The sequence below is a fragment of the Cynara cardunculus genome (genome assembly GCF_001531365.2).
Source record: "Cynara cardunculus var. scolymus isolate 2C chromosome LG 6, CcrdV1, whole genome shotgun sequence".
Taxonomy (NCBI): domain Eukaryota; kingdom Viridiplantae; phylum Streptophyta; class Magnoliopsida; order Asterales; family Asteraceae; genus Cynara; species Cynara cardunculus.
Window position 1 is genome coordinate 19,185,802 of NC_037533.1, and position 24,626 is coordinate 19,210,427.

Consider the following 24,626-nt stretch of genomic DNA (forward strand, 5'->3'; position numbering starts at 1 on the left):
TAATAATTAATTATTTTTTTAGAACTCGATAATTATCCTAATTATATTTTAGATTTTTTATATTTTAAAATGAGATGTTTATCCTCTATTTGATCATGTTTATCCGCAGTTAGTACACGAATTCAAAAAATAAGCTTTAATAAGTTGTACTTACGCACAATTTTACTTATAATATTGAATTTTAAGTAATATAGATCAATAAACAGTATTTCATGCATAAAAAATAGTTTCAATAGTTTTTGTCAAATACTTTATAATATAGTATAAATATGTTGAATATATTGGTGTAAACAGTAAATCTTCTCCAATAAGTAATATCAAATCTTATATCGAAATGTAAGATTTCAGATATATTTCTTTTTATGTTATTCAATCGATGTAATCTTTGGTGTAAATAACCACTATTACACCAAATTCAGTATGCTGCTATTACTACACCAGATTTTGCTCTAAAATTCAGTGTATGCGTTGGAATAATCTGATATTTGGTGTAAGATTTACTGGTCGAAGCAAACTTCAAAATTGTCACTCCTCGAATATGCATTTTTAAATAAGAAAACAGTTTGTTAAAATCTTATATAAATCATTACAACAGAAAGAAATATGTTTTTTGGGTAACGATGGGTTTTCGGGCTAATTTAGATTAATCCCCGGGACGACTACGAGTGGAATCATCACAGATAAACCTCCATGATAACAAGTATTTTGGCAGTGCTTGAATTCGAATTTGGGTAGGAACGATGTTTTGACTAAATGTAGATGTGGCAAATTAAGCGGTTCGACGTTGGTTAGGTAATGGGCTGAACTGATAATTCTTCAATACGGGTCAAAACAAGTTGCATTACCGTAAACCTGTTGGTCGGGTTATATTTCACACCTCTAGACTAATGAAATTGGGCCGAAAAGCAAGTATACAATACGGTCCAATGTCGTCTTTCCAAGTAATAAGTGGTACAAGTACCGAGTTATCGTCCACAGGGATTGTAGCCGAAGTTAGATTAGAGTCCAATGAAAGAGATGATTTCAGATGGCGATTTCGAAGACTTTTCTCTGATTTTAAGGTTATCTAAAACAGAATACAGAATAAATAAAAGAAGCAAGGGTGTGAGACTTAAGGTGAGACCCAAACACAAATTCCAGCAGCCAATGCTATAGGAATGTTATAGCAAGCAGTGTTCCGAAACTAAGTTCCACCATCTATTTTGAAGGCATTCCTCTCGGACTTCACCATCTCACTATCTTCTAGCTTTCCACCCATATCTCTATGTGGTGTCCGGTCCGAAAATAGTGACAAAATGGTGTTTTCAAAATATATGGATAAACAAATCTCTTTGTTAAAAATCACTCTCTCGAGCCGATTCCCATATCATTCGAGTTGGCGTGTTCTTGATATTTCATCTCTGAACATATCACACTTTGACACTTTTGACAAGCGACCAACCCGTCGGAAGTTACGTTTTGAAAAACATAAATGACAAGTCTCCTTGTCGGCAACTTTCTCAAGTCTACCTCTTATGTCATCCAAGTTGACGTGCTTATTGATGGCTTATCTCTAAGTCCATCGCACTTTAACACTTTAAAGTGATCAACCCGTCAAGAAGTGTGCTTGGTTTTATAAAAACTCGAATGAAACAATGGTATGTCGTTTTTAGAAACACTTAGCTACTTTCGTTCGGTTTKAAAATCTCACATTTTTGTCTCACACCCAAGCTATAAAAACTTAGCTACTCATAACGGAAAGTAAAAAATAAATGACGGAAAGTAAAGACATAAATGTAAATTGCGTAAAATAAATAACGATAAAGTAAATGACGGAAAAGTAAATAACGGGAAACGTAAATGACATAAAATAAATAACGAGAATGTAAATGACGGGAAAATAAATGACAAGAAAATAAATTGCGGAAAGTAAATGACGGAATGTAAATGACAATAATCGTAAAGGAACGTAAAATAAAGAGCGAGAAATGAAAGACGAGAAAGAAGATGAAAACTCAAAAACTCAAGAACTTGGAAATTTTTCTTCAAAAGCTCTCAAAATCAGCTCTCACTAGCTGATTTTGATTCTTAAGATATGATATTAGATGATGTTTAAACAAGTGCCCAAGCACTCCTATTTATACAAAGAGTTTAGCACAAAACAACAAAACTATTATCCAAAGGTTAATGACCAAAGTTTAATACAAAAGGAATCCTATGCAAAATATAATCCTTTGGTCCAAAACTTTCCAGATTTCTAAAATCTTCCAGCTGGCATCTGGCTGTCTTCCATTCAGCATCCAAAAATCAGCAGCTTAATCGTTAAGCCCTTGTCCAACCGTGTGTGCATCAGATGGGTGCTGCTGCAGTGCTGTAGCATTAGGCTGTTTTACAAAAAATTATCCGTTAGCTTGTATTTTCATGTTCCAACAAGTTAAACCACAATATTTTAGCTCCATACCAAAAGTAAAAAGAAATAAATTAAAATGACTCGAAGTGGGAACGATAGACAACAAATTTTAACTTAGAAAGACGTAAAACAGATGCATTATGTGTTGAATTCTCAACACATATCACCTGTTAATAGGGACGTGCATCGGACCGGTCTGGAAGGGTTCGGATCCGATTGGATTTCGGATATGTAAATCAAACTATTGGGTTTCGAATTTCGGATTACTTTGGTTTCCGGTTGATCGAGCTTCGGGTTAAGGTCGGTTGCTTTCGAGTGAGTGTGTGTGTGTGTGTGTATATATATATATATATATATAATCTGAACCCAAAATCAAATCCAACCTGAACTCAAATACCCTCCCTTTTTCCGGATTTTCGGATTTCTGGGTATTCGAATCTTGCATGGCTTTCTCGGCCGTAAAAGAACCTTCTAATTTCTATCTCGGTAGCTTCCGCAAATACCTTGTTTTCGGTTCCGTTTCTGATTTTACACACCCCAACCCGTCAACATATTTTAATATTTATAATTAATTTATTTATGAAATTTAATTACAAAAATTACATTGAAAATATAATAATATAGTTTTTCAATAAATTTAAATTCGGGTATTCGTGGATATTTCAATCCATTTAAAGTGGAAAAAATATATATATAAATGTCATTAATCTTGAAATTAAAATTAAAATTTAATGAATAAATTATAATAATTTTTTAAATAAAATAATATTTTAATATAATTTTGGTTAAATCAACAAGACTTTTTTTTCTTCTTTTGAGTTGGAAGTCTAATTTTGACTTTGCATTTAAGTGTTGCTTTGACCATCATTTTCTAGTCTAATTTTGGTCTATTTTTCACTCTCTTTATTTTTTGTATGTTTGGTTTATGGTTCGTAACGGGTCATAACAGTACAAAAACTTATTGTCACGTATACAGATATTTATATAATTAAGAAAGACAAAAATGTATTCTTTTGTCCCATCAAAACAGGTGGAATAAATATCAGGTTCATGAGATAAATTTGGTAAATTAATGATGTCAAATTAAAACCCTAAAACACTGCACAATTTTTTCATGTGTCCACAACACTCTCGCCCCATCCAATCCCATTTGCTTATTAAATGCACCCTCACAACTCTTAGGGGCTGTTTGGTTCATGGATTTTGATGAAATTGAAAGGAATTGAAATGACCAAATTCCAAATACAATGTTTGATTTGTGGAATAAAATTGATGGAATCCTTTCAATTCCAATAAATTCCTACACTCACAGATTTTACATTCCACGGCAATACCCTCGGATTTCAATTCATTTCCGACAAATTTCTTCCCTAATCCAAACTCATTCAACGTTGCGTCTACCATCTCATCTAATTGATTTCTGGTTCGATCTCCATCTAGTACGCTCTCTCTCTCGTAATTTCTCCATCTATACGAGATCGATTGACAACATATGTAATCAAGGAATCGATTCAAGATAACTAGCTATCGATATCACTAGTCCAATTCCGTTATTCAAAAATCATAAAAGGTCATTTGTTGATATTTAATTCCGATTCAAAAGTTGAATTCCATGAACCAAACAAAAAAATTCCAATCCGTTAAGAATTTCATTCCAATTCCATGCAACCAAACGCAATCACAAGCCATGATCAAATTCCATTCAATTCCCTCAAAGTCAAATTTATTTGATGAAATTCAATTCCATCGAATTTCATTCTACGAACCAAACGCCCCTTTAAGGTTTCTTTGGCCTAGGAGGTCAGAGATTCAAACTTCACCGAATGTGATAATGATGTGTGAGTTTATTTGTTGTATTTATCGTATATAAATATTATATACTTAAAAAAACATTTGTTTTGTCAAATACTTCTGTAGGTTGTGCTACCATGTCCTTATCTTTCAGTGTATTTGAGCCTCAGTTTAATTACCTGTAAATATAATATACAAGTTTTCAAAGCACCGTTTAGACTGGCTGAAAGTTTTAATTGGATTTGTTCAAGACTGATTTTTTCTCCGTAAAATACAGGTTATAAGTTTGGATATCATCTAATAAATTGCAAAAGCAATGGTGTTTGTGTGGTCAAATACCTTTTTTATCAGATCGTAAATCCTAAAACTCTTAATACTGTTACAAATATGTAAACTGTACTTAAGAGGTGAATCTTGTTTGGCGAATTTTTTTGTCTCTTAATGATTCTAAAACCCTCTGAATGATTTTGTATCTTGGGCTTCTCTTTAACTATTCAACACTCTAATTTCATTCTGAACAGTTATCAAACAATTATATTTTATTTTATACAATATTATAAGAACCTCTTAATTATTCTGACTACTTAATCATTATACACTAAAGTATTATATAACTGCAAAACAGTCCTAAGATTTAAGTCGTCAAAATTGCAACCGCAGAGTTGAGTGGCCAATTGAACCCCATAAATATTTAGATATCCATTTTTTATATTAGAAAATTTGTTTTTTTATAAATTTATTTCTTCTTTTAACCCTAAAAATTTATAAATTCAAATTTCGACCCTCGTTGTTAAAAAAATTGGATTCACTACTGTAAAACTGTACTTGAATTTAAACTTATCTAATAATATTAGAAGGTATTCGTACAATGCAACAAGATACATATCGATTTTACTGTTTCTTTGTTTTTTTTTTGTTTCAGTCGAATTATAATACGATTTCATGTGTTTTTGAGAAAACGATAATGTTTTTATTTTTAAATAAAATATAAATATGAATATATCATAAAGAATTGATTTTATACCGTTATGTTACAATTCGTTTGGATTTGAATTTTTCGAACATAAACCGAAAAACCGAACCCGAGCCTCGTAACTTCGAACCGAACTTAATTTTAACTGAATTTCAAATTTGATTTTTGGAATCGAATTCCGGGGTAACTTTTGAAAGGGTCATGGAGACCTTTTCATACTAATCGAATGTGAAAGCTTCCATTAATGTAAAGTTGGTGGTTGATTGTTGTTCATTGACTAATCTCAGGTTTCTTTGATTTAATCTTGAATATTTGCAAAAATTCGAAATTCTAATCCATAAGAACACAAACCCATGTCTTAGTTTCGTGCAATCATACATCAAGAAGCACAATTATTCAACGATTCGCTGTCAAATGAGTTCTTAAAGGTGAAAGATCTGGAAATTGATCTTGGGTTTTATCCTTATCACATGAAACCCTTACTTCATCTCGCAAATTTGGTCCAAAAATGTATCTGAAAAGCTTAGTAATCAGTCTGATCTTCCTTCTATCACCGCCCATCGCCGCCGTGGACTTCCTTTTCAACTCCTTCAACTCCACCACCGACCTCCAACTCATACGTGACGCTCGCATCGAGCCACCGGTAATTCGGTTGTCTAATGACTCCAATCAGTGGTCGGTCGGCCGAGCTTTCTACTCAACGCGAATTCAGATGCTCCGACCAGGCTCCGGCAACCTTACCTCCTTCTCGACCCAGTTCGTCTTCTCGATTTTACCTGAAATAAGCGCCAGCCCTGGTTTCGGCATCGCTTTCGTCTTATCCAACTCCACCGAACCCAATGGCGCAATCGGCAGTCAGTATTTTGGACTCTTCACCGGCGCCGCCGCCCGAACTGTAGCCCCCCTTATTGCGGTAGAGTTCGACACCGGTTTTAACTCAGAATTGAACGATACGGATACGAATCACGTCGGAATTGACCTTAACAATATTGCATCTGAGATGCAAGTTGGTGCCGGTTACTATAACTCTACCGGAAGTTTTATTCCGGTGAATATGCGAAACGGGCAAAACGTACATGCTTGGATTGAATTCGATGGCTCTAGATCGGAGATCAATGTTACTGTTGCTCCGGTGGGTGTATCTAGACCAATTCGGCCGTTACTCAGTTATCGAAATCCGATTATTGGTAATTACGTCTCATCTGATATGTTCGTTGGGTTTTCTGCTTCTAAAACCACTTGGGTTGAAGCACAGAGGGTTTTGGCATGGAGTTTTAGCGACACCGGCGTGGCAAGAGATATTAATACTACCAGTTTACCTGTTTTCTTGGCTCAATCTGGTTCGAATTCTGGTTTGTCGACCGGAGCTAAGGTGGGTATTATAATTGGTTCGGTGGTCTTTTTCATATGCCTGCTAGGTGTTTGCTATTTTGTCTGGCTGAAACACCACTCTAGGAACCAGGAAGATGAGATTGAAGATTGGGAGCTTGAATACTGGCCTCATAGGTACTCATATGAAGAGCTAAAAGAGGCTACAAACGGGTTTTCAGACGATGAAGTTCTTGGGGCCGGTGGGTTTGGTAAAGTTTATAAAGGAACGCTCGGCAACAAGACGGAGGTGGCTGTAAAATGCGTGAATCATGATTCGAAGCAAGGGCTGCAGGAATTCATGGCTGAGATCTCGAGTATGGGTAGGCTTCAACACAAGAATTTGGTTCAAATGAGAGGCTGGTGTAGGAAAAGAAATGAATTGTTGCTTGTATACGATTACATGCCGAATGGAAGTCTTAATACTTGGATTTTTGATAAACCGAAGAACGTTTTGGGTTGGGAAGGGAGGAAGAAGGTGCTGGCGGATGTGGCGGAGGGTTTGAATTACCTCCACCATGGATGGGAACAGGTGGTGGTGCATAGAGACATTAAGTCGAGCAATGTATTACTCGATTTGGATATGAGAGGTCGGTTGGGTGATTTTGGATTGGCAAAGTTGTATACACAAGGCGAGGAACCGGGCACTACAAGAGTGGTGGGTACCCTTGGCTATTTGGCACCAGAGCTGGCTATGCTGGCATCACCAACTGCCGCCAGTGATGTTTATAGCTTTGGAGTGGTGGTGCTAGAGGTGGCATGTGGGCGGAAACCTATAGAAACGTGGCAGGAGAGGGAGGAGGATATGATTTTGGTCGATTTGGTTAGAGAGAAGTATATAGAAGGAAAGTTAGGGGAGCTTGCAGATGGGAGAATTATAGGGCAGTATGAAATGGAGGAGATGGAAGCGGTGTTGAAGCTCGGGTTAAGTTGTTGCCACCCTGATCCGCAGCACAGGCCGTCCATGAAGGAGGTGGCAGCACTCTTGTTGGGAGAGGATACCACTGTTGATCCAGGAGTTTTGTTATCTGAGTTCTCAAGCAGCAAGAACAGCTATAATGGTATCCAAGAGAGCAAGACACAGGCATCACCATAACCACCACCACCACCGCTGCCGCCGCCACCCCCTCCACCTCCATTGTAACTATATCCTGCCCTCTCTGTTGTGTTATGTTTCAGATTTTGATCCATTTATGGTGGTTAGAAAAAGCTTAGATGATGTTGCCCTCATTGTTTTATCTATTGATACAATGAGGGCATGGGCATCCTGATGGTATATTTGTTTATTACATCAATACATCTTTGTATTTCTTGAAATTCTGTATTGTTTTCTTGCAAATTTGGATTGATTTATGGGTTTGTGGCAAAAAAGAGTACCAACGGCATCCCTATGGCCAATTACCTGATAGCAAGTTGATTCCAGTAGAAGAGTATCTTTTGGTTTCTTGTAAATTAGGGATGTTAATTGTTAGGTTGCATATTGGTTTCTTGTAAATCAGGGTTGTTAGGTTGCATTTTGCTTTCTTGTAATGTTTTGATTACATCTTATGACACTGAAGTAGTAATTTAAGGATTCATTGTTATTGTTGGTTGATCAACTTATAAGGATTCTTATAATCCGCCATTTGTTGTTGAATCATGTAATACGAAAGCAACGAAAAAAGCAAAAAAGATATAGAGCAAGGGGTAAAATGGTCACTAATAGCGACTTAGCATAATCCACACATATAGCTTAATCCATACAGGGTTTTATGGAAAAACAACCAAACAACCCCTTAGACAGATAGCACAAAGTCTATCACTTGATTAAAGTTAAAAGATACCTCTAATCTTTGTTCTTTTCTGACTGTCTATATCCTTAGCAAAATAAAGGTCAACTTCGGTTGCTGCAGCCGTGGACCCTACTTTAATCAGTCTCGTGTCCATACGATATTTAATCAAATAAAAACTTGTTAATAGACTCATGAACAATAGCGTAAAGCATATAACTTAAGTATGCACATTATTCAACCATGAATAGCTAATCTTGTAAGTCGACTGTTACAGGCTATTTTCTTCAAGATATTTAAGGACTTTAATTCCCTGTTTGGTTCGCAGATTTCTTTGACAGATTCCATTCCTTCAAAAAACATTTTGCGAACTAGATTCCCCCAAGAGTACAATACGTTCCTAGATGGATAAACCAGACTCCTATACTATAATCTAGGATAACTTATATTCTTGAAATCGAACAAAATTAGCTTGCATTGGTACGCTGATGATGCATACATTTCTAAAGAGTGAAGTTGAGGGAGTGGAAATTGAAGTGTGGCTTCTTTGTTTGACCATTTGTGGTTGAACGTTGCATACTTAACTTGCAGATTGAAGCTACGGACTCCTTCATTGCTTCGGGTCCACATACCAACACCCCGACGAAGGATCCACCCGTTTCATTTGGGAATCTTGAAAATATATCTGCTCAATTACATGTCACATGATTAGTTTATTGAATATATGAAGTTTGGGAAAAGTTCAAATGAGAAGCATATATTTTCTAAGAACTTGAGAACCAACTATTTCATGTATTATTCATTATGAATAGCCCTAAATAATCATGAATATTTTGCATTTTCATAATTCTGATATCATGCATTATTATCATGAATATTATGTATATGTTCATTATGATTATCTATCATGTCATTCATAGAGAATAAAGCATGAATAGTTACCAAAAGGTCATTGGTCTAGCTCTACCCCGGGTTTTTCCTAGGAGGTCAAGGGTTCAAACACCAAAGGTGAGGAGCGTGCTTGAGTATTTGTTGTATGTAAATATTAGAGGGAGGTTCAAGGAAACCACCCCCCCCCCCCCAAAATGAAAATTTAAAGAATACCCTGGTAACCATTCATCTGGATGATATGCACATGAAAGTAATTGACGTTGTTTCTTGGCTTCTATCACGTGCATGTTATGCACATGTGCATACCGGACAAATTATTTACAAAATACTTGTATGCACATGTGTATACCGTGCAGATAAATGGTTACTAGGTGTTCCTCAAATTTTCATTTCCAAGACAGGTCCTACTCTGTAGTTCTTTCACCTTATCAGGCTCGTAGATGGGCTCTTGGAACTAGTGGTTAACCATTTCTATTTTTGCGGTTTTCCACTGAACCTAGCTCGTAACTATTATATACTTAAGAAAACATGAATAGTTGGATCCAAGGTTCTCCAAATATTTGCGGTTATCATTTGAACCCGCCCGTATGAAGTTAACAGTACTTGAGAGTTGTAATTTTAGGCTGTACAAAGTGTTTAGGCAAATGTATGTAGCAAAGTTATAGGGTGTCAATCCAAGGCATAAATAACGTAAAAAGATCATACCTTTGAAGTCGGGTCTTGCTCCAAAGTTGACTTCATGTTCATCAACATTTCTGTTTGATTGAAATGAACTTGCTTGCATTTCTCTTCCGTTATGCTTAATGGCCATCGGTGGTTGCTGTTTCTTCAGATGCTTCAATCTCAAAACCAAAAACACGAGTGTCGTGCTGATGATGGATAGAGTGAAAGCACATATAAGAACAAGATCAACATATGATGACGGGGTTTTCTCTTTGGAAGAAGCTTTCTTAGTCTGAGGTTGGGGCAAGAAGATGTGGTTGAAAATGATAAGAAAAACAAAGAACAAGATGGAGGAGAACCCGACAGTAGCAGCCATTAAAAGTGAGCTCTCATGGCCATATGGTGAGTAACTTGTACACTCTGTGTGAAAGTTGACCGTTTCCACTTGTGAAAACTCGTTTATCAGTTCACTAATTGTTGCACCGGGTTGCACTTCTTGGGTCACATAGATTTTCAGCTTCAGATGGAAGTCTTTGGTATTTTTGTTTGCGAGAAGAGGTAGAACCGAATTTAGGATGCCGATACTATTTCGCTTCTTTGTGATGTAGATAAGTTGTATCTTTGTTGGGAAATTCTTTCTCCCGTGGTTTTGAGCAGACGAAATTTCTTGCAATATGCTCAGAAATGGTGTCACTCCTATTCCTCCGGCCACCAGAAGCAAACTATCGTATTTGCTGAGACGTCAAATTGAAGGTATACCATTATTAGTTAGATAGAGGACAACGGCAGGTTCATATGAGAACTGTAAATATTTTGATAACTTGGGAGGCTGGGGACCAAATATTATCAATTATTCATAATGAATATCATAATAATGAATATTCATCATGAATAATTCATGAGATAGTTGATTCTCAAGCTCTCAGAATATTTACGGTTCTCATTTGAACCTGCCCTTAAAGGAGAAAATACAATCTTTAGTTACAAATGATTATCCTTTTGTACCTTAGGAAGTTCGTTGATGCGGGTCCATATGGCCCTTCTACTGAAACCGGGATGCACCTTTGCACTCTCTGATCATGCCCACCAACCGGGATTCGTTGGATTATGTCATAAAGAGAGTTTGTCCATGATCCATCACATTTTATGATAACTGACATTGTATCGTCATCAACGCTCGAGCTTGAAGCTATAGTAAATGAATGCCATTGAAATTTGGAAATGCTCGGTATCTTTATGAAGATTATGCTGGTTGGGGTGTACTTCAATCCTGAAATACGACATTTAAAAGTCGGGTTCTTTTTTCTTCTTTAAAATCAATTTTTGTATTTACTTCTGATGAAAACGAGCGATAACGTGAGGGATTTTACTTGGTTCTTTTGGCAGTATAACTTCAACGGCTTTGAAAGGGAAGATTCGAGCAGAAAGAATGCATGTTTCCGGCCTTGACTGTATTATTCGGAGCAATCTCTCAATGGCAAAGAGAAAGATTGCGGGAAACACCATGTAGAAGTGACGGTCTCCGGTATGAAACAAGAAGAAGACTATGAAGACGGTGTACAAATGGTGTGTGTAGTAGAATAATTCAAACCTCTTTCTTCTCACTTGTGGAAGTGATGTGATCCCGATGACTAATCCCGCGATAAGAGCGATTTCGCCGGCCAGGTATATTCTCCCTGTTTTCTGCCATTTCCACACCTATTTACACAGTAAAGATCGACAAGAAGAGTGAGTTGTGCCTCCTTTTGGAGCGCCCCCACCGTACCGTTCCCTGACCATCACGGGAGAAGTAAATTGCGTGTCTAGGGGGGAGATGGGTGGTGACGGGAGTCGAACCGCAGACCTCCCACTCATTTTGCAAGGATGCCCACCTCCTTTCCCCTTGGCCAATTCCGTGTTGGGCTGTTATGTATGAACTTAGAGAAAATAGTTTATACTTACAGGGTGGGTTCATTTGAGAAACACGATAACCAATTATTCATAATGAATATCGTGATCAAATAATGAAAATGCATGATATTCATGATGGATTATATTAATGAATATTTGTATATTCATCTATACCATATTATAAAACATTTAGGTTTTAGTTAAAAACTCTTAATTTTTCAAGGGTACGACTTATAAAGCATTAAGTACAAATTATTAATGCATACAAAATCTTTCAATATTTAAAATATTTCTATTTTGTCCTTCTTTAAATGTTAAGGATAGAGTATTTGAAACCTCGACTGCCGTTCCCGGATACAAGGTAAGTCAACCAAATAAACAACATAATATTTAAGATTTTTGAAAACTTCATCTCACACTTATCCACTTCCAAAAAAGGAAAAAAAAATCAATAAAAAGAAATTTACAACAATTAAATTTTCGTTTTACAGTTAAATTTTATATCTTGCTACATCGCACACATACACTCCTGGTCAATGAATAATTCATGAATAGTTGGTTATCACAGTTCTTATATGAACTTTCCCCCACCAAGTTTGACTTTGTAGATTACACCCATGGCTTTTGAATTTCAAAGTCAATATAAACTTTGGCACAAAGTTCATACCAGCTTTTCCTATTTGTGATTTGTTAGAAAGTCCAATGTTTCTCACTAGCTTTCTAAAAGGAATGAATAGTTAGTATCATTATTGAAGTAGGAAAATTACTCATTTGACCTCAAAAATTTTGTAGAAAAACCGAAGAAATGAGGAAGAACAGGGTAGATTACCTCATCTTGAATCCGGTTTTTGATACCCCAGATGAATAAAGTGCCAACACCATGTAAAGTGGCGAACGATAGCATCATTATCCCGAGCCATATATGGTATTTGACAGATGCTTCAAACTGGATACCGAACAATCGGAACACAGTCATTCCCCTCATGATAGGAAATAGAATCAGAGCTAGACAGACTTCCGCTAGCAATCCACACCGTGTTGCCATCCTAAACATCTTATATTGCCATCTATAAACCAAATAAACCCAGTAAATCACACCTGGAAGTGGGGTGAGGTGGGGTGGGGGGTTGGGGGGTAGGCAGACCTGTCCTCTATCCCAAGAGGAGATGATAGCTAAGGGGCTGTTTGGTTGGTTTTCTATTAAGTCTTGTATGGATAAAGCTGCTTGTGTTGATTAATCTGTTTGTATAGATTGAGAGGGTTGTTTCACAGATGGAAGAAACGTGTTTTTAATTAGGAGGGACATGTTTGGGAAAAACTTGGCTTTCTATGTAAGGCTCCCTCCCGGAAGCTTATTGAATAAGCCACTTTCTATATCATTAAGCCACTACCATACAGTCATGAATGGCCGACCAAATAAGTTGTGAGTCCCATTAAGCTCATTTAGTTAGCTTTTTTTGTTGCAAACTAACCATCATTCTTGTAAAAGTTCAACAAAAAACTACAGTTTGGAAGAAAAAAAGTTATTTTGGACAAATTGTGGAAAAGTAGATGCAAGTACAAACTTCATGCATACCACATTTGTCCAAATCATTCTTTCTTGCAAAATGTAAGGGTTTCCTCCACTTTTACGGACAATCATTTGGATGCAACGAACCAAGTACAAATGGTTCAAAAAGTTGATCAGGGTCAGCTCAACCGGCAAATAAAGGCTAGGCTTTGCGGTTCGAGTCTTCTCAGGGCTACTGAGGATTTTCCTAGTTGTTATCTTCAGGATCCCGTGGGATTAGTCTAGCTGCACATAAGCTGGCCTGAACATCGACAATTACCAAAAAAAAAAAGAGGTAATCACTTGTTTATAATCTTAGTAACTCACAAGTTTAATTTCATTGATTTCACCGGCATCATCTTCTTAAAATCATTAGAGATGTGTATGCAGAACGTCCACGCTAGAAATATGATGAAGAAGGAGATCACAAGGACTTCCATGGCAGATAAAACACCGATGAAACTATTGACAACGATCGGATTGGACAGAGCTGCAATTGAACTCCTCCTTTTTCTGACATCCAAAGAAAGATCAAGATCACGCAAATTGCCTAAGAGGTAATTATCAACGATTTTAATCAACAATCATACTTTTTAAGCATAATTTACCTGCCATTCTGTTCCTTTGGTTTGAAATGCAAGTAGACAAATCCAATCATCACGGAAACGATAATAGGAAATGAGTAAACAACGAAATCAAGACCTGCAATTAGATGAGAACGTCGTTTATTTCTTGTTTTTTAATCCATTTATAGCCTCTGATTTCAAGATCTTACCACTAGAACCAAAAACTGTAGTTCTTGCAGCATCTTCAGCTGCTTTCCATTTTCTTGTCCATAGCTGTGTTGGTTTCAGAACCCAAATAGATACCCAGCCAAGAGCTAGTAAGACCATCAAAAGCTTGAGAACAAGAAGAAAAGGTTTCGCCATTTTCGAGCTAGATTCGGAGGCGGGTTTTGCAGAAATTGATGAAAACTAAGTTGGAGATTTGTTATATATATGGGTGTGTGTGAGTGTAATTAGATATAGATATAGATATAGATATAGATATCATTAGTACACCCCACCATTAGTATAGTTTGCACATGATATATATGATAATATTCAAATAATCTTATCATATTAATCATTTGTATTTCTTCCCATTATATTAGAATTAAGCACATGGCTTCTCTGCATCAAAATATCATGAATGATGATAGCATAGATTACTTTTATGAACATGAAGTTGAAGACGAATATCCGAATTGTAGACAAGATAAACCCCCTTGTCGTTTCTTTAACAAATTCTGATCTCTAGTGGACCTCACAGTAGGATTTGAACCCAGATAAAGTTTTGACCATTTGTTAGAGAAAAAAGAACGAACGGATCTTGTAGGACTCCCAAGAAGGTTTGTTGTTGCTCGCCAACAAACGGGAAGGGTTTGCAGTTAAAGAAAAGAATAAAATACTTAAAGTGCATTTGATTGAGGTGTTTTGAAACCAAAGCTTTGGACTCATATTATAGGCATGGAGCCTACTCCACCTTTTGTTGCTCTGTATGTGGGACATTCTTTCATGCTCAACAAACCATGAATCCTATTGTAACCACAAGGGTTGTGCCGTAGTGGTCAAGGCCCACGTGATGTGGAGGAATATTCCATCTGCTCTAGGTTTGATTCCAGGCGTCCACAATAATTGTGGCTACTGAGTTTATCACGGATGATGTCTTACAACCGCGATTTGCCGGGATTAATCCATGACACCCTTCCAAAAAAACCATGACTCTTGTTGCATTAGGGATTTGTATTCAATGCTTTATAGGTGTTGTATTCTTTCCCCATACCCTACCTTCTGGTCGGATATACTGGGTTTGTTTAGTTTGGTTTAAATCTCAGTATTCTTGAAATTTAAGAGTTTTACCTTAACTGCTACATAAGATAGTGAAACTGAATAAGGATTTCCCATTCGGGTTAGGATTCTAAGAATCTCTACCCGTATGCCTATATCTTATTCTTGCATTCCATTGCCCACAAATATGCACGAGTCATAGATGTTGTATTCTTTCCCCATACTCCACCTTCAGGTCAGATATACTGAGTTTGTTTGGTTTGGTTTAAACGTCAGTATTCTTAAAATTTAAGAGTTGTACCTAACTGCTATATGAGATAGTAGACCGAATAAGAATTTCCCATTTGGGTTAGGATTCAAAGAATCTCTACCCGTATACCGATATTCTATTATTGTAGTCCATTGTCCTCAAATACACACAGGTCCTACGGTCCTACCTACGACTACAATAGTGATCGAGTGTAAGAATAACGGTTTTGAATATTATGTCATGATATTTTCCTATTAATTTCCTTTATGATGTATTCATTTTGTAGCATAATTGACCAGCATCTATTTAATGGATTCTTGGTCCCCTCCACTTGTTATCACTTTACCTTTTGGTGTTTTCAATCTTTTTCATTGGGATCTTGATAGCAGCCTCATATTTAGTTACCTTTTAAAGACTTAAAACTCTGCAGATGCATCTTGTTGACATTTAAGAAACTTTCATATGTAGGAATCAGATGACGGAAACCTCGTTTTAGTTAAAAAAAAGGGTCGGTTCTTAGCCACGATGATCGTGTTTAACCTCAAGTGGAACGGAATTGAAGATCGTGGTGGTCCAGATCCATCTGTCATGGAGGTCCTCAAACTTCATTCAAATCTCTACAGGTTGCCTAAACCATCAACTTGTCCATAATAACGACAGCCATGAGACGCTGCTATTTGAACTCTTTTAAAAGGTACCCGGTTCTAGTGTGGTAGTGACGTACGAATGATGCTCGATCTTATAGCTTCAAACCATTTTGGAGTCAGTTTGAAACACGATGAATATGAAGGATTTTGATCCCTCCATCTTGTTGGAGTCCTACGTCAACTAGACATGGGGTATCAAACCTGTATTGCATATATATCGGAACTCCTCCTATTTGTATAAAGGATTCTTTTAGAAAGTGATTTAAAAGGGTTCCACGTATCTTTATATGGTATCAGAGCCGGGGGTTTAGCAGCACCTAGATCAGAGCCAAGGTCTAGCACCACCTAGGACACGAAACACTCTTCCCCCTCTGTTTGGAGGGGCATGTTAAAGTCCCACATCAGCTAGACATGAGCCATCGAACCTGTATACATGTATGAAATTCCCTTTTCTCTGTAGATACTCTTTAAGATACAGATTTAAAAAGGTTTTGATATATAGATAAGTGTTGGTTTTGTGCTGCTAATTTTATGGCATACTTTTTAGTGCTAATTTACAAGGACAGCACAATGGTGGTGGTAATGCTCTTATGGTGGGTGTTGTCAAAATGAAGACCAAAATAATTGTGGGGAGCACTATCAATTTTTGGTACTTCCTAATTAAGTGGAAGCAAATCTAGAGTAATGTTCAAAAAATCAAGATTTCTTGAAACTTCCATCATTTCAAAACCCTAATTTTAAAATTCCCAAATCACTTCGATTTGAACTCCGAAAAGATCCCATTAGCAGTCATGTCACGATGTATAACGGATAAACATCAAATTCAACAGCACTGTCTTTGATATCGCGTGAATTTTTTCACGCACTGAAACTTGTGGGGTCGTGATGTCGAACGTTGGTCTCTTTTTTCCATTGTCATTTTCAATGGGATTTACCCAAGTATAATATTTATATATGGTAAATAAAACAAATAAACTTACACACCCTCCTCATCTTTGGTGAAGTTTGAACCCTTAACCTCCTAGGAGGCCAAAGACTCACATATCGTTAGGTCAAAGACTATTTGGTGTTGATTACTGTTATTATTACAATGTTTTAAAGTCTTGAAGATATTGGATAATGCAACATGTTGGCTCTTGGACTTGTTGCATGTGCACAAAGCCTAACTAAAGTGGTCTATAATTGACTACCCATTTGACACAAACATGTAAGGATGAACCCAAAAGATGCTCTCTTTTCAAATGCAAAAGTGCAATTGCTAAAAGAGATCAAACCATGTTGCAATATTGATGGGTATGCCAAGTTCTTTTCGAGAACCGAGCTCGGTAAAAAGGATTATATCGAGCGAGAGGCAGGGAGATCGATCAGGGGCGGGTGTCTGATCCCCGACCTAGAAAAAAGGTTGGTTTGTTAATGTTTCGAATAGAATTGTATGAATTGCAATTTGTACAGTTTTATGTTGATTTGCCTCAAACGTCTGATTGCATATACACGAGTTTTATTCCCTTGATTTGTTGATAAGTGATGTATTTACCCAATATCTGATAATGGTCCATTTCGTTGCATCAAGCCAGACATTTTTAATTATTTCTCTTTCATTTCTCCACCTGATATCGTCACCCAAATAAAGGGTTTTGGCATAACAGTATCCGGTAACCCAACTTTTTTACAGATCGATGGTTTCAACCTCATCAAAAGTGGATGGTATGTATGAGTTCTATTTACCGTATATAAATATTATACACTAAAAAGGACAAAATTAACTCTGTGCAATATGGGTTTTCAAGTAAAAAGGTGAAATATCGTAAGAAGGTAAGTAAAAGAGGTTAAGGGAAGATTCGTTTGTGAATCATTGAAAAATCTATTTAAAGATGCATATATGAACTCATATGAAATTTGTAACATCAGTTCTAATATCCATCTTCATAATATTTTGCTGACTCCTACTAAATTATTAATGTCAAATTCGTTTGCCTCTGTCCCATCTGGTTAGGGGTGTGTAAAACCTGAATGGTTCGAGTTTTGAACCCGAACTAAAAATAACGTGTTTGTGAAAAACCTGAATGCCCTGGAATCTGAAAATTTGAAACACGATGTTTGAGGATATTTGGTTTCGGGATAGGTATTATGTCCACCCGACCCATCCTAAAACCCGAAATATATATACACACACACATATATATATATATATATTTTAAATATTATATAAATATATTTATGTATCTAATTATCCTTTGAAAATACTAAATCAGTCTGTCATACTCTTCTCTAATTTTTTACCATATATATCCTCCCAATCAATTAAATTCATTCTGAAAATTGATTGAATATATATATATATATATATAACTATACTCGAACCCGACCTACCTGAATCCGAACCTAAAGCAATCTAAATCCCAGAATTTGGAGGTTGGTTTTCTATATCGAAAATCCGACCGAACTTTTGATTTGCCCACCTGAACCCACCCTATGCACACCCCCTAGTTCAGTCTTGTCCGTTCTGTATACCAAATATGATGTATATGTATTTGCTTTTCTATATATATATATATATATAGGGTTGGGTTCACGTGAGACCAAAGGTTTTTCGTGAGATCCGTAAGACCAATTTATGTTCATTGATCAACTTTATAAGTTAATGATCTAACGGTCTAAATTGCACGATGGCAATTTGGTAATTATTAAGAAATCTCGTGGCGTTTATGAATGTTTAGATTGTCAGATTATAGATCTAATCCAAGGATTGATAATTGGTCTTACGGGTCTCATGAAAAACCATTGGTCTCACATGATCTCAAGTCTATATATATAAATTATAACAAATGAAGTATCGTGTGATAAAAGAAGTTATGATAAGAACCATAAGAAAATGTCTGAACCCTTGATAACTTTTAATATCATCTCATTCATAAATTGCGTTTTAGAAGGGAATAGATCTGGTACATCTCGATGTAACTCATTAGTGTTGACATTCAATTATGATTGATCCAAATATAGATATCTTTTCCTATAATTCTCGTCATAAATTCCATTTTTACCGAAATCCAACCCTAATATAATAATACGTATATATAATATAAAAAAGGAAAAGATAGAAAGAATAAGCCATTTATTTATATGAAAAAAAGGCATTGAAAGCAACGAGACAGATTTCATTTTTCAGAAGAAGCCACCGCCACCACTCTCACATACCTTTGTTTTCACCTCCCCCTCATTCTTCTGGTAGTTGTTGGTTATGGCAGGAGAGAGAATCGCCGATCATCAGATAATGGAGATCCAAGAACAGAACTGGCGTCGAGTTATGTCGCCGGAGATTGTTGAGCTTGAAGATCACGAAATTATAAATCACCGCACCAGAGACGACGTCGTCGTCGTCGAGAGTATCGGCGACGTTTTCGTTGCCGTCGGAAAAAACGATTTGGACGTCGTTAAATGGGCCGTCGATCATCTCGTTTCCGCCGGAGCTCGTCTCTATCTCGTCCATGTCTTCCCTCCCGTCACTCATATCCAGACTCCCGGTAACTCACTGTTTTCTCCCTTTGACCTTTTTAAAGTCAAACATGCCAAATTGAATTCACAACAGTTGTTACACCGATTTGTGTCGGACCGGGTCAACCCGCAAATATATTATATGATATATTTTATATATTGAATTTGATGGATGGTAAATAATTAAATATATTAAGGGGTTATGGTTTTCTACAAAAACACTTATCAACTTATTATAAGTCAGAAAGATTTAACTTCTTTAAAAATCTTTATTACCGGTTTGACATCGGTATAAGTTGTTTATCTAAACACTCAAAAGTGCTTATTATCGATGACACATTGGAATAAGTCAATAAGTTGTTTTCATAAGCAATCTCAAACACCCCCTAAATACGATTGCAAAAATTACTATAATTCCGTAGCTTATTACCAGCAATCCTGACCGGTCCCATATAAAAATTGTCCCCTAGTGACTACATGTAAGTAGACATTTTATAGCTGACTAAGCGGCTGATGGTAGCAGAGGGGTTTAAGCTCGTCTCACGTAAGATTCGAACATGTTGTATTTGAGTAAAATGGCTCCCGCCTTTTTGCCAACTGAGCTATATGCTCGAGGGCAAGTCTACTATATCCTTATAGGGTGTTAGGGTGCTTGAAAAAACCGAGATATTAAGGCATTAAAGTTGACTTTTTGGTGAAACAGACGAGTTATCAAGACTTTTTACAGTAAAGTAAAAGTCTGGATAGCTCGTCTTAATGAAACAAAAAAGAAAGAAAACCAAAATGAATTAAATATATTTAACTGTATCTGGCGTGTCAATACTTGACGGAGTTCAGTATCTCTAACGAGCATATCTATTTTCGTTTTGCAAAAGTTGGAAAGCTATCGAGAAGCCAATTAAGCAAAGATCAAGTCCAAATCTACGTAAACGAAGAGAATAATAAACGAAGAAGCCTCTTACAAAAGTACATACGCCTTTGCACGGACGCCAAGGTGCGTTTTGACCTTTAACATTCCAGAGCGATATAATGAAAAAAAGCAAATTGCATGAAAAAGTAACGAACTTTAATTCGATTCCTATATTGGGTAATGTACTGTCAAACTTCCATTTTGGTACCTAAGATGCAAAGTTTTAAACATTTAAGTACCCGGGTAACCGGTTGAAGCATTAACCGGTTACCATGCTGATGTGGCGAGTGGTGTGGTATCCAACTCCGTATTATTTGTTATTCAACCCAATTTCATCTCATCACTCACCACATCAGCATGGTAACATGTTAATGTTTCAACTGGTTACCCGGGTACTTAAATGTTTAAAACTTTACATCTTAGCTACCAAAATGGAAGTTTTGAAAGTACGTTACCTAAAATAGGAATCAAGTTAAAGTACGTTACTTTTTCATACAATTTGCCGAAAGAAAAAACTATTATCATCCACAAAATTCTTATTAATCTGAGTGTCCGGTGGACAGGTAGCCGTTGAAACAATGCTTCTCGAAAGCAATGCCACAACCAAGGCTATCCTCGATCTGATCCATGTCGTCAACATTACCAAACTTGTAATGGGAACAAAACGGGCGCCCTCGTTGAGGTAAATTTCCGAAGTCTTGTCGTAAAACACGAAGACGGTAAAAAAAAGTGTGACGGTTTAATGTTTTGTAGGCGGTTGCGAAAGGGGTCCAGCAAAAGCGAGCTCGTAAAAAAGAACGCACCGGATTTTTGTGACGTTTCCGTAATTTATAACGGGAAACCGGTGATGGCTGATCAGCAACGACATGTTGTTTCAGACATCCCTACAACGAGTCAAAACGGACTGAAAACGACCCCTTTTTCGTCTGAACGGAAATTCTTTGAGTGTGCATGTTTTTCTAGAAACTTCGATTCATAGGTTTAGATTATGAATGTAAGATCTATGGACGAGCATTCATGTCTATTTAGAGTTGTTGATTTGTTATACAAATAGAAATCTATTGTCTTTGTTCTCTAGAGTTGATTCGTAAATCTGTTAGGTTCCGTTCGGTTCGCAGATTCTAATGGAATTGGAATGTTGAATTCTATTGACCAAATTTTATTGCCTCGTGTTTGGTTCATTCTTTTTCATAAAAGGAATCTTCAAAATTCTACAAATAAAGGAATTTAACATTCTTTAACAACTAAATGGTATCTTCATGGAATAGAATTATTTATCTTTATACTATCAAATATGTCATTAACCCAATATACCATAATCTCATAAAACTCAATATGACCACCGTCGACCACAACTATCTGAACCATTGTCGACCATCGCCAATTGAACCATCGCCAACCACTACCGAACTGAACCACCGTCGATTTGAACCACTATCGACTATCGTCATCTAAACCACCACGGACCATCATCGATCTAAACCACTGTCAACTACTGCCGATCTGAACTACCGTCGACCATCACCGATCTAACAACCACCGATATGATCCATCGCCGATCTGAACCACCGCCGCTACCGTTGATATGAACCACCATCGACCACTTCCATCTGAACCATTGCGGACCACCATCGATCTGAACCGCCCGACCACCGCCATCTGAACCATTGCGAACCACCGTCGATTTAGTAACGTCGTTTGGCTTATGATCATATTTAGGTTGTGTATTTAATATTGTTTTACATATTAAATAATTATTTTATTAAGATATTTTTAGTTTTAAAAAAATAAGAATTTTCAAAAAAAAAAAACATTTTGGTCATTTCGCAATATTTCATTCCAATTCCAAAGCTACATTATGTGAATCAAACAGAAATATTACAATTCTTTAACAAATTTCATTTTAAGCTAAATGGTGAATCTTGTTTTACAAAAAAATATATGTCTCTTCATGGTTGTAAAACTCTCTGAATGATTTTGTATCTTAGGCTTTCCTGAACCATTCAGCACCCTAATTTCATTTTGAATAATTATCAAACAATAATATTTCTATTTACATTATATTATAAGAGTCTTTCAATCATTCTGACTATTTAATCATACTGTACCGTATCATTTAGAGGGTGTTTGAGATTATTTATAAAAATAACTTATTGACTTATTTCGGTGTGACATCGATAATAAACACTTTTGAATGTTTGGATAAACAATTTATACCGATGCTAAACCGGTAATAATTTTTTTTAAAAAATTTAAACAATTCTAACTTATAATAAGTTAATTAACATTTTTATAGAAAAACATAAGTTGTCTCGTATAAGCATCCAAACACCCCCTTGGTACCATGAAAGGCATCAACATTTTTTTACTTAAAAAATTCAAAACGGTGCGTTTTGAGTGGGTTATTTTAACGAATTTAATTGGGCTCATTTTATTAGAATGGCCCTTATTTGGTTCATAAAGCCCATACAATCTGGCCCATGAATATGCACACTCATATTCACATGTACGCTATAAAAGCGAGCTAGGGTTTCACTTCTTTCGCTAGACTGAAACTCAGGGTTTCTGCCGCCGTCCTCCACCGGAATTCGCTTAAAAGGTATGTACACCGGCTGCCGTCGTTGTTAGTTTTTGATTTCTCTATGCATTATAATCTGGCAATCTATCCAATCGTCACCGATTTAGAATTTAGAATTTATACTTTATATTGTTAGTATTGCATTGAAAGTCGAAACTGAATCGGTGGATTTCTTCGATTTTTGTGTTTTGTTTGCAGAATATTGATGTGTATGTATGCGTTGTATACTTGTGAATTGGAGTTTTATTTGCAGAAAAGTGATTTGTGTGTATGAGTTGTGTATTTGTATGATTTTGAGTCCGATATTTGTGATTTATTGTTGTTTATAGGGGATAATGACGACCAGATTGAGGAAGAACAGGAAGAAGCGCGGACACGTGAGCGCTGGTCATGGTCGTATCGGAAAGCACCGAAAGCATCCCGGAGGTCGTGGTAACGCCGGAGGAATGCATCATCACCGGATCCTGTTCGACAAGTACCATCCTGGTTACTTCGGTAAAGTCGGTATGAGGTATTTCCACAGGCTCCGGAACAAGTTCCATTGTCCTATCGTGAACGTCGACAAGCTCTGGTCAATGGTGCCACAGGACGTTAAGGAGAAGTCTTCAGCCGACAAGGTCCCCGTCGTCGATGTCACTCAGTTTGGTTACTTTAAGGTGTTGGGAAAGGGAGCTGTGCCTCTGACTCAGCCTATGGTAGTTAAGGCGAAGCTCATTTCGAAGACTGCTGAGAAGAAGATCAAGGATGCCGGTGGTTGTGTTGTGCTCACTGCTTAGGTTTGTTTTCAATTTTCAATGCCAATTATGATTATTCCTGTTAGTTTTATTGGCAGAGTACTTTAATTTTGCTGAATCTGAACTTACATTTTATCAACAACATTTTGTTTCAAAATTCTACAAATGTGTTCTACAATGTGCTCATCTTTATGGCTTAATCGTTTTGAACGTAGAGGTTGATAATTGCTGATGACTGATGGAAACATTTCGGAACATTTCGATCCAAAATTTGATATTGTTTTTCCAAGGTAAATACAGCCATGGATTTCTTTGTGGAAGTAATACTTGGTTGGCTTCTTGGGTTTGAGTCTTAACACGAATCAGATGCTTTAACCTCCATGTTTAATTTGTCGATCTTGTTCTTTCTTGATATAATAAGTTGTCATATGCATTTTTCACTAGTTGAATTCAAGCTCAAGTGGTATTGTGGTAGATATCAAGCTTTGTAGACCTAATGATAGGTATCCCATAAACCTGATGGACTGATTACCCAACCCAGAAAAAGGGTTCGTAAACCCAGCTCAACCCGACCCAGACTTGAATTCAATACCAAGTCTATCCGATACAATGACACAACAAATTCATACGGTAACACATTTCCCGATCTTATAATTGTTTACACTACAACGGAGGAACATCCCGAGTCGGTTGGGTCTGAAAAGAGTACAACCTAAATCAACTGAACCCAATGACACTGGTCCACAAATGGGTATTATCACACAACTGCACAAGGTCTTGTTTTTGTTTCGGTACCGGTTCCCGACTACAACTCTACCAATGACCATATACTTTTTATAAATGACCCCATCATCACCACATTCCTTTGTAGCAAAACTAGTTGGGATGGGTCGGGTTGATATA

The 24,626-nt window shown here is 36.7% G+C and overlaps 4 protein-coding genes and 1 long non-coding RNA gene across 5 annotated transcripts; 4 read left to right on the forward strand and 1 right to left on the reverse strand.

Annotated features, from left to right (window-relative positions):
- Positions 1 to 5,530: 5,530 nt before the first annotated feature.
- LOC112514641 (L-type lectin-domain containing receptor kinase S.1) lies at positions 5,531 to 8,091 on the forward strand. The gene has a single exon (XM_025121223.1). The coding sequence runs from the start codon at positions 5,662 to 5,664 to the stop codon at positions 7,615 to 7,617; it is 1,956 nt and encodes a 651-aa protein (XP_024976991.1). The 5' UTR covers positions 5,531 to 5,661; the 3' UTR covers positions 7,618 to 8,091.
- Positions 8,092 to 8,506: 415 nt separating this feature from the next.
- LOC112514558 (ferric reduction oxidase 8, mitochondrial) lies at positions 8,507 to 14,937 on the reverse strand. The gene is made up of 8 exons (XM_025121089.1): positions 14,059 to 14,937; positions 13,892 to 13,985; positions 13,611 to 13,796; positions 12,564 to 12,801; positions 11,215 to 11,542; positions 10,850 to 11,114; positions 9,887 to 10,578; positions 8,507 to 8,975 (listed from the first exon to the last, which is right to left on the reverse strand). Exons 1-8 carry the CDS (start codon positions 14,210 to 14,212, stop codon positions 8,794 to 8,796), a joined length of 2,139 nt encoding a protein of 712 aa, XP_024976857.1. The 5' UTR covers positions 14,213 to 14,937; the 3' UTR covers positions 8,507 to 8,793.
- On the forward strand, positions 13,261 to 16,510 carry LOC112514559. The gene is made up of 3 exons (XR_003069419.1): positions 13,261 to 13,578; positions 13,674 to 13,840; positions 15,831 to 16,510. It is a non-coding gene; the product is annotated as an uncharacterized LOC112514559 (long non-coding RNA).
- Positions 16,511 to 19,160: 2,650 nt separating this feature from the next.
- LOC112514798 (U-box domain-containing protein 36-like) lies at positions 19,161 to 21,488 on the forward strand. The gene is made up of 4 exons (XM_025121406.1): positions 19,161 to 19,530; positions 20,377 to 20,495; positions 20,975 to 21,093; positions 21,165 to 21,488. Exons 1-4 carry the CDS (start codon positions 19,248 to 19,250, stop codon positions 21,388 to 21,390), a joined length of 747 nt encoding a protein of 248 aa, XP_024977174.1. The 5' UTR covers positions 19,161 to 19,247; the 3' UTR covers positions 21,391 to 21,488.
- Positions 21,489 to 22,943: 1,455 nt separating this feature from the next.
- On the forward strand, positions 22,944 to 23,933 carry LOC112514379 (60S ribosomal protein L27a-3-like). The gene is made up of 2 exons (XM_025120819.1): positions 22,944 to 23,010; positions 23,319 to 23,933. Exon 2 carries the CDS (start codon positions 23,325 to 23,327, stop codon positions 23,763 to 23,765), a length of 441 nt encoding a protein of 146 aa, XP_024976587.1. The 5' UTR covers positions 22,944 to 23,010; positions 23,319 to 23,324; the 3' UTR covers positions 23,766 to 23,933.
- Positions 23,934 to 24,626: the final 693 nt, after the last annotated feature.

Coding starts and splice junctions, on each gene's coding strand:
- LOC112514379 (XM_025120819.1), top strand. CDS start 23,325: ATGACGACCAGATTGAGGAAGAACAGGAAGAAGCGCGGACACGTGAGC.
- LOC112514641 (XM_025121223.1), top strand. CDS start 5,662: ATGTATCTGAAAAGCTTAGTAATCAGTCTGATCTTCCTTCTATCACCG.
- LOC112514798 (XM_025121406.1), top strand. CDS start 19,248: ATGGCAGGAGAGAGAATCGCCGATCATCAGATAATGGAGATCCAAGAA. Junction 19,531..20,376: donor CACTCATATCCAGACTCCCG/GTAACTCACTGT, acceptor GTTTTGCAAAAG/TTGGAAAGCTATCGAGAAGC. Junction 20,496..20,974: donor GCCTTTGCACGGACGCCAAG/GTGCGTTTTGAC, acceptor TCCGGTGGACAG/GTAGCCGTTGAAACAATGCT.
- LOC112514558 (XM_025121089.1), bottom strand. CDS start 14,212: ATGGCGAAACCTTTTCTTCTTGTTCTCAAGCTTTTGATGGTCTTACTA. Junction 13,797..13,891: donor CCAAAGGAACAGAATGGCAG/GTAAATTATGCT, acceptor TTTGGATGTCAG/AAAAAGGAGGAGTTCAATTG. Junction 12,802..13,610: donor AAATCAATGAAATTAAACTT/GTGAGTTACTAA, acceptor TTTGGTTTATAG/ATGGCAATATAAGATGTTTA.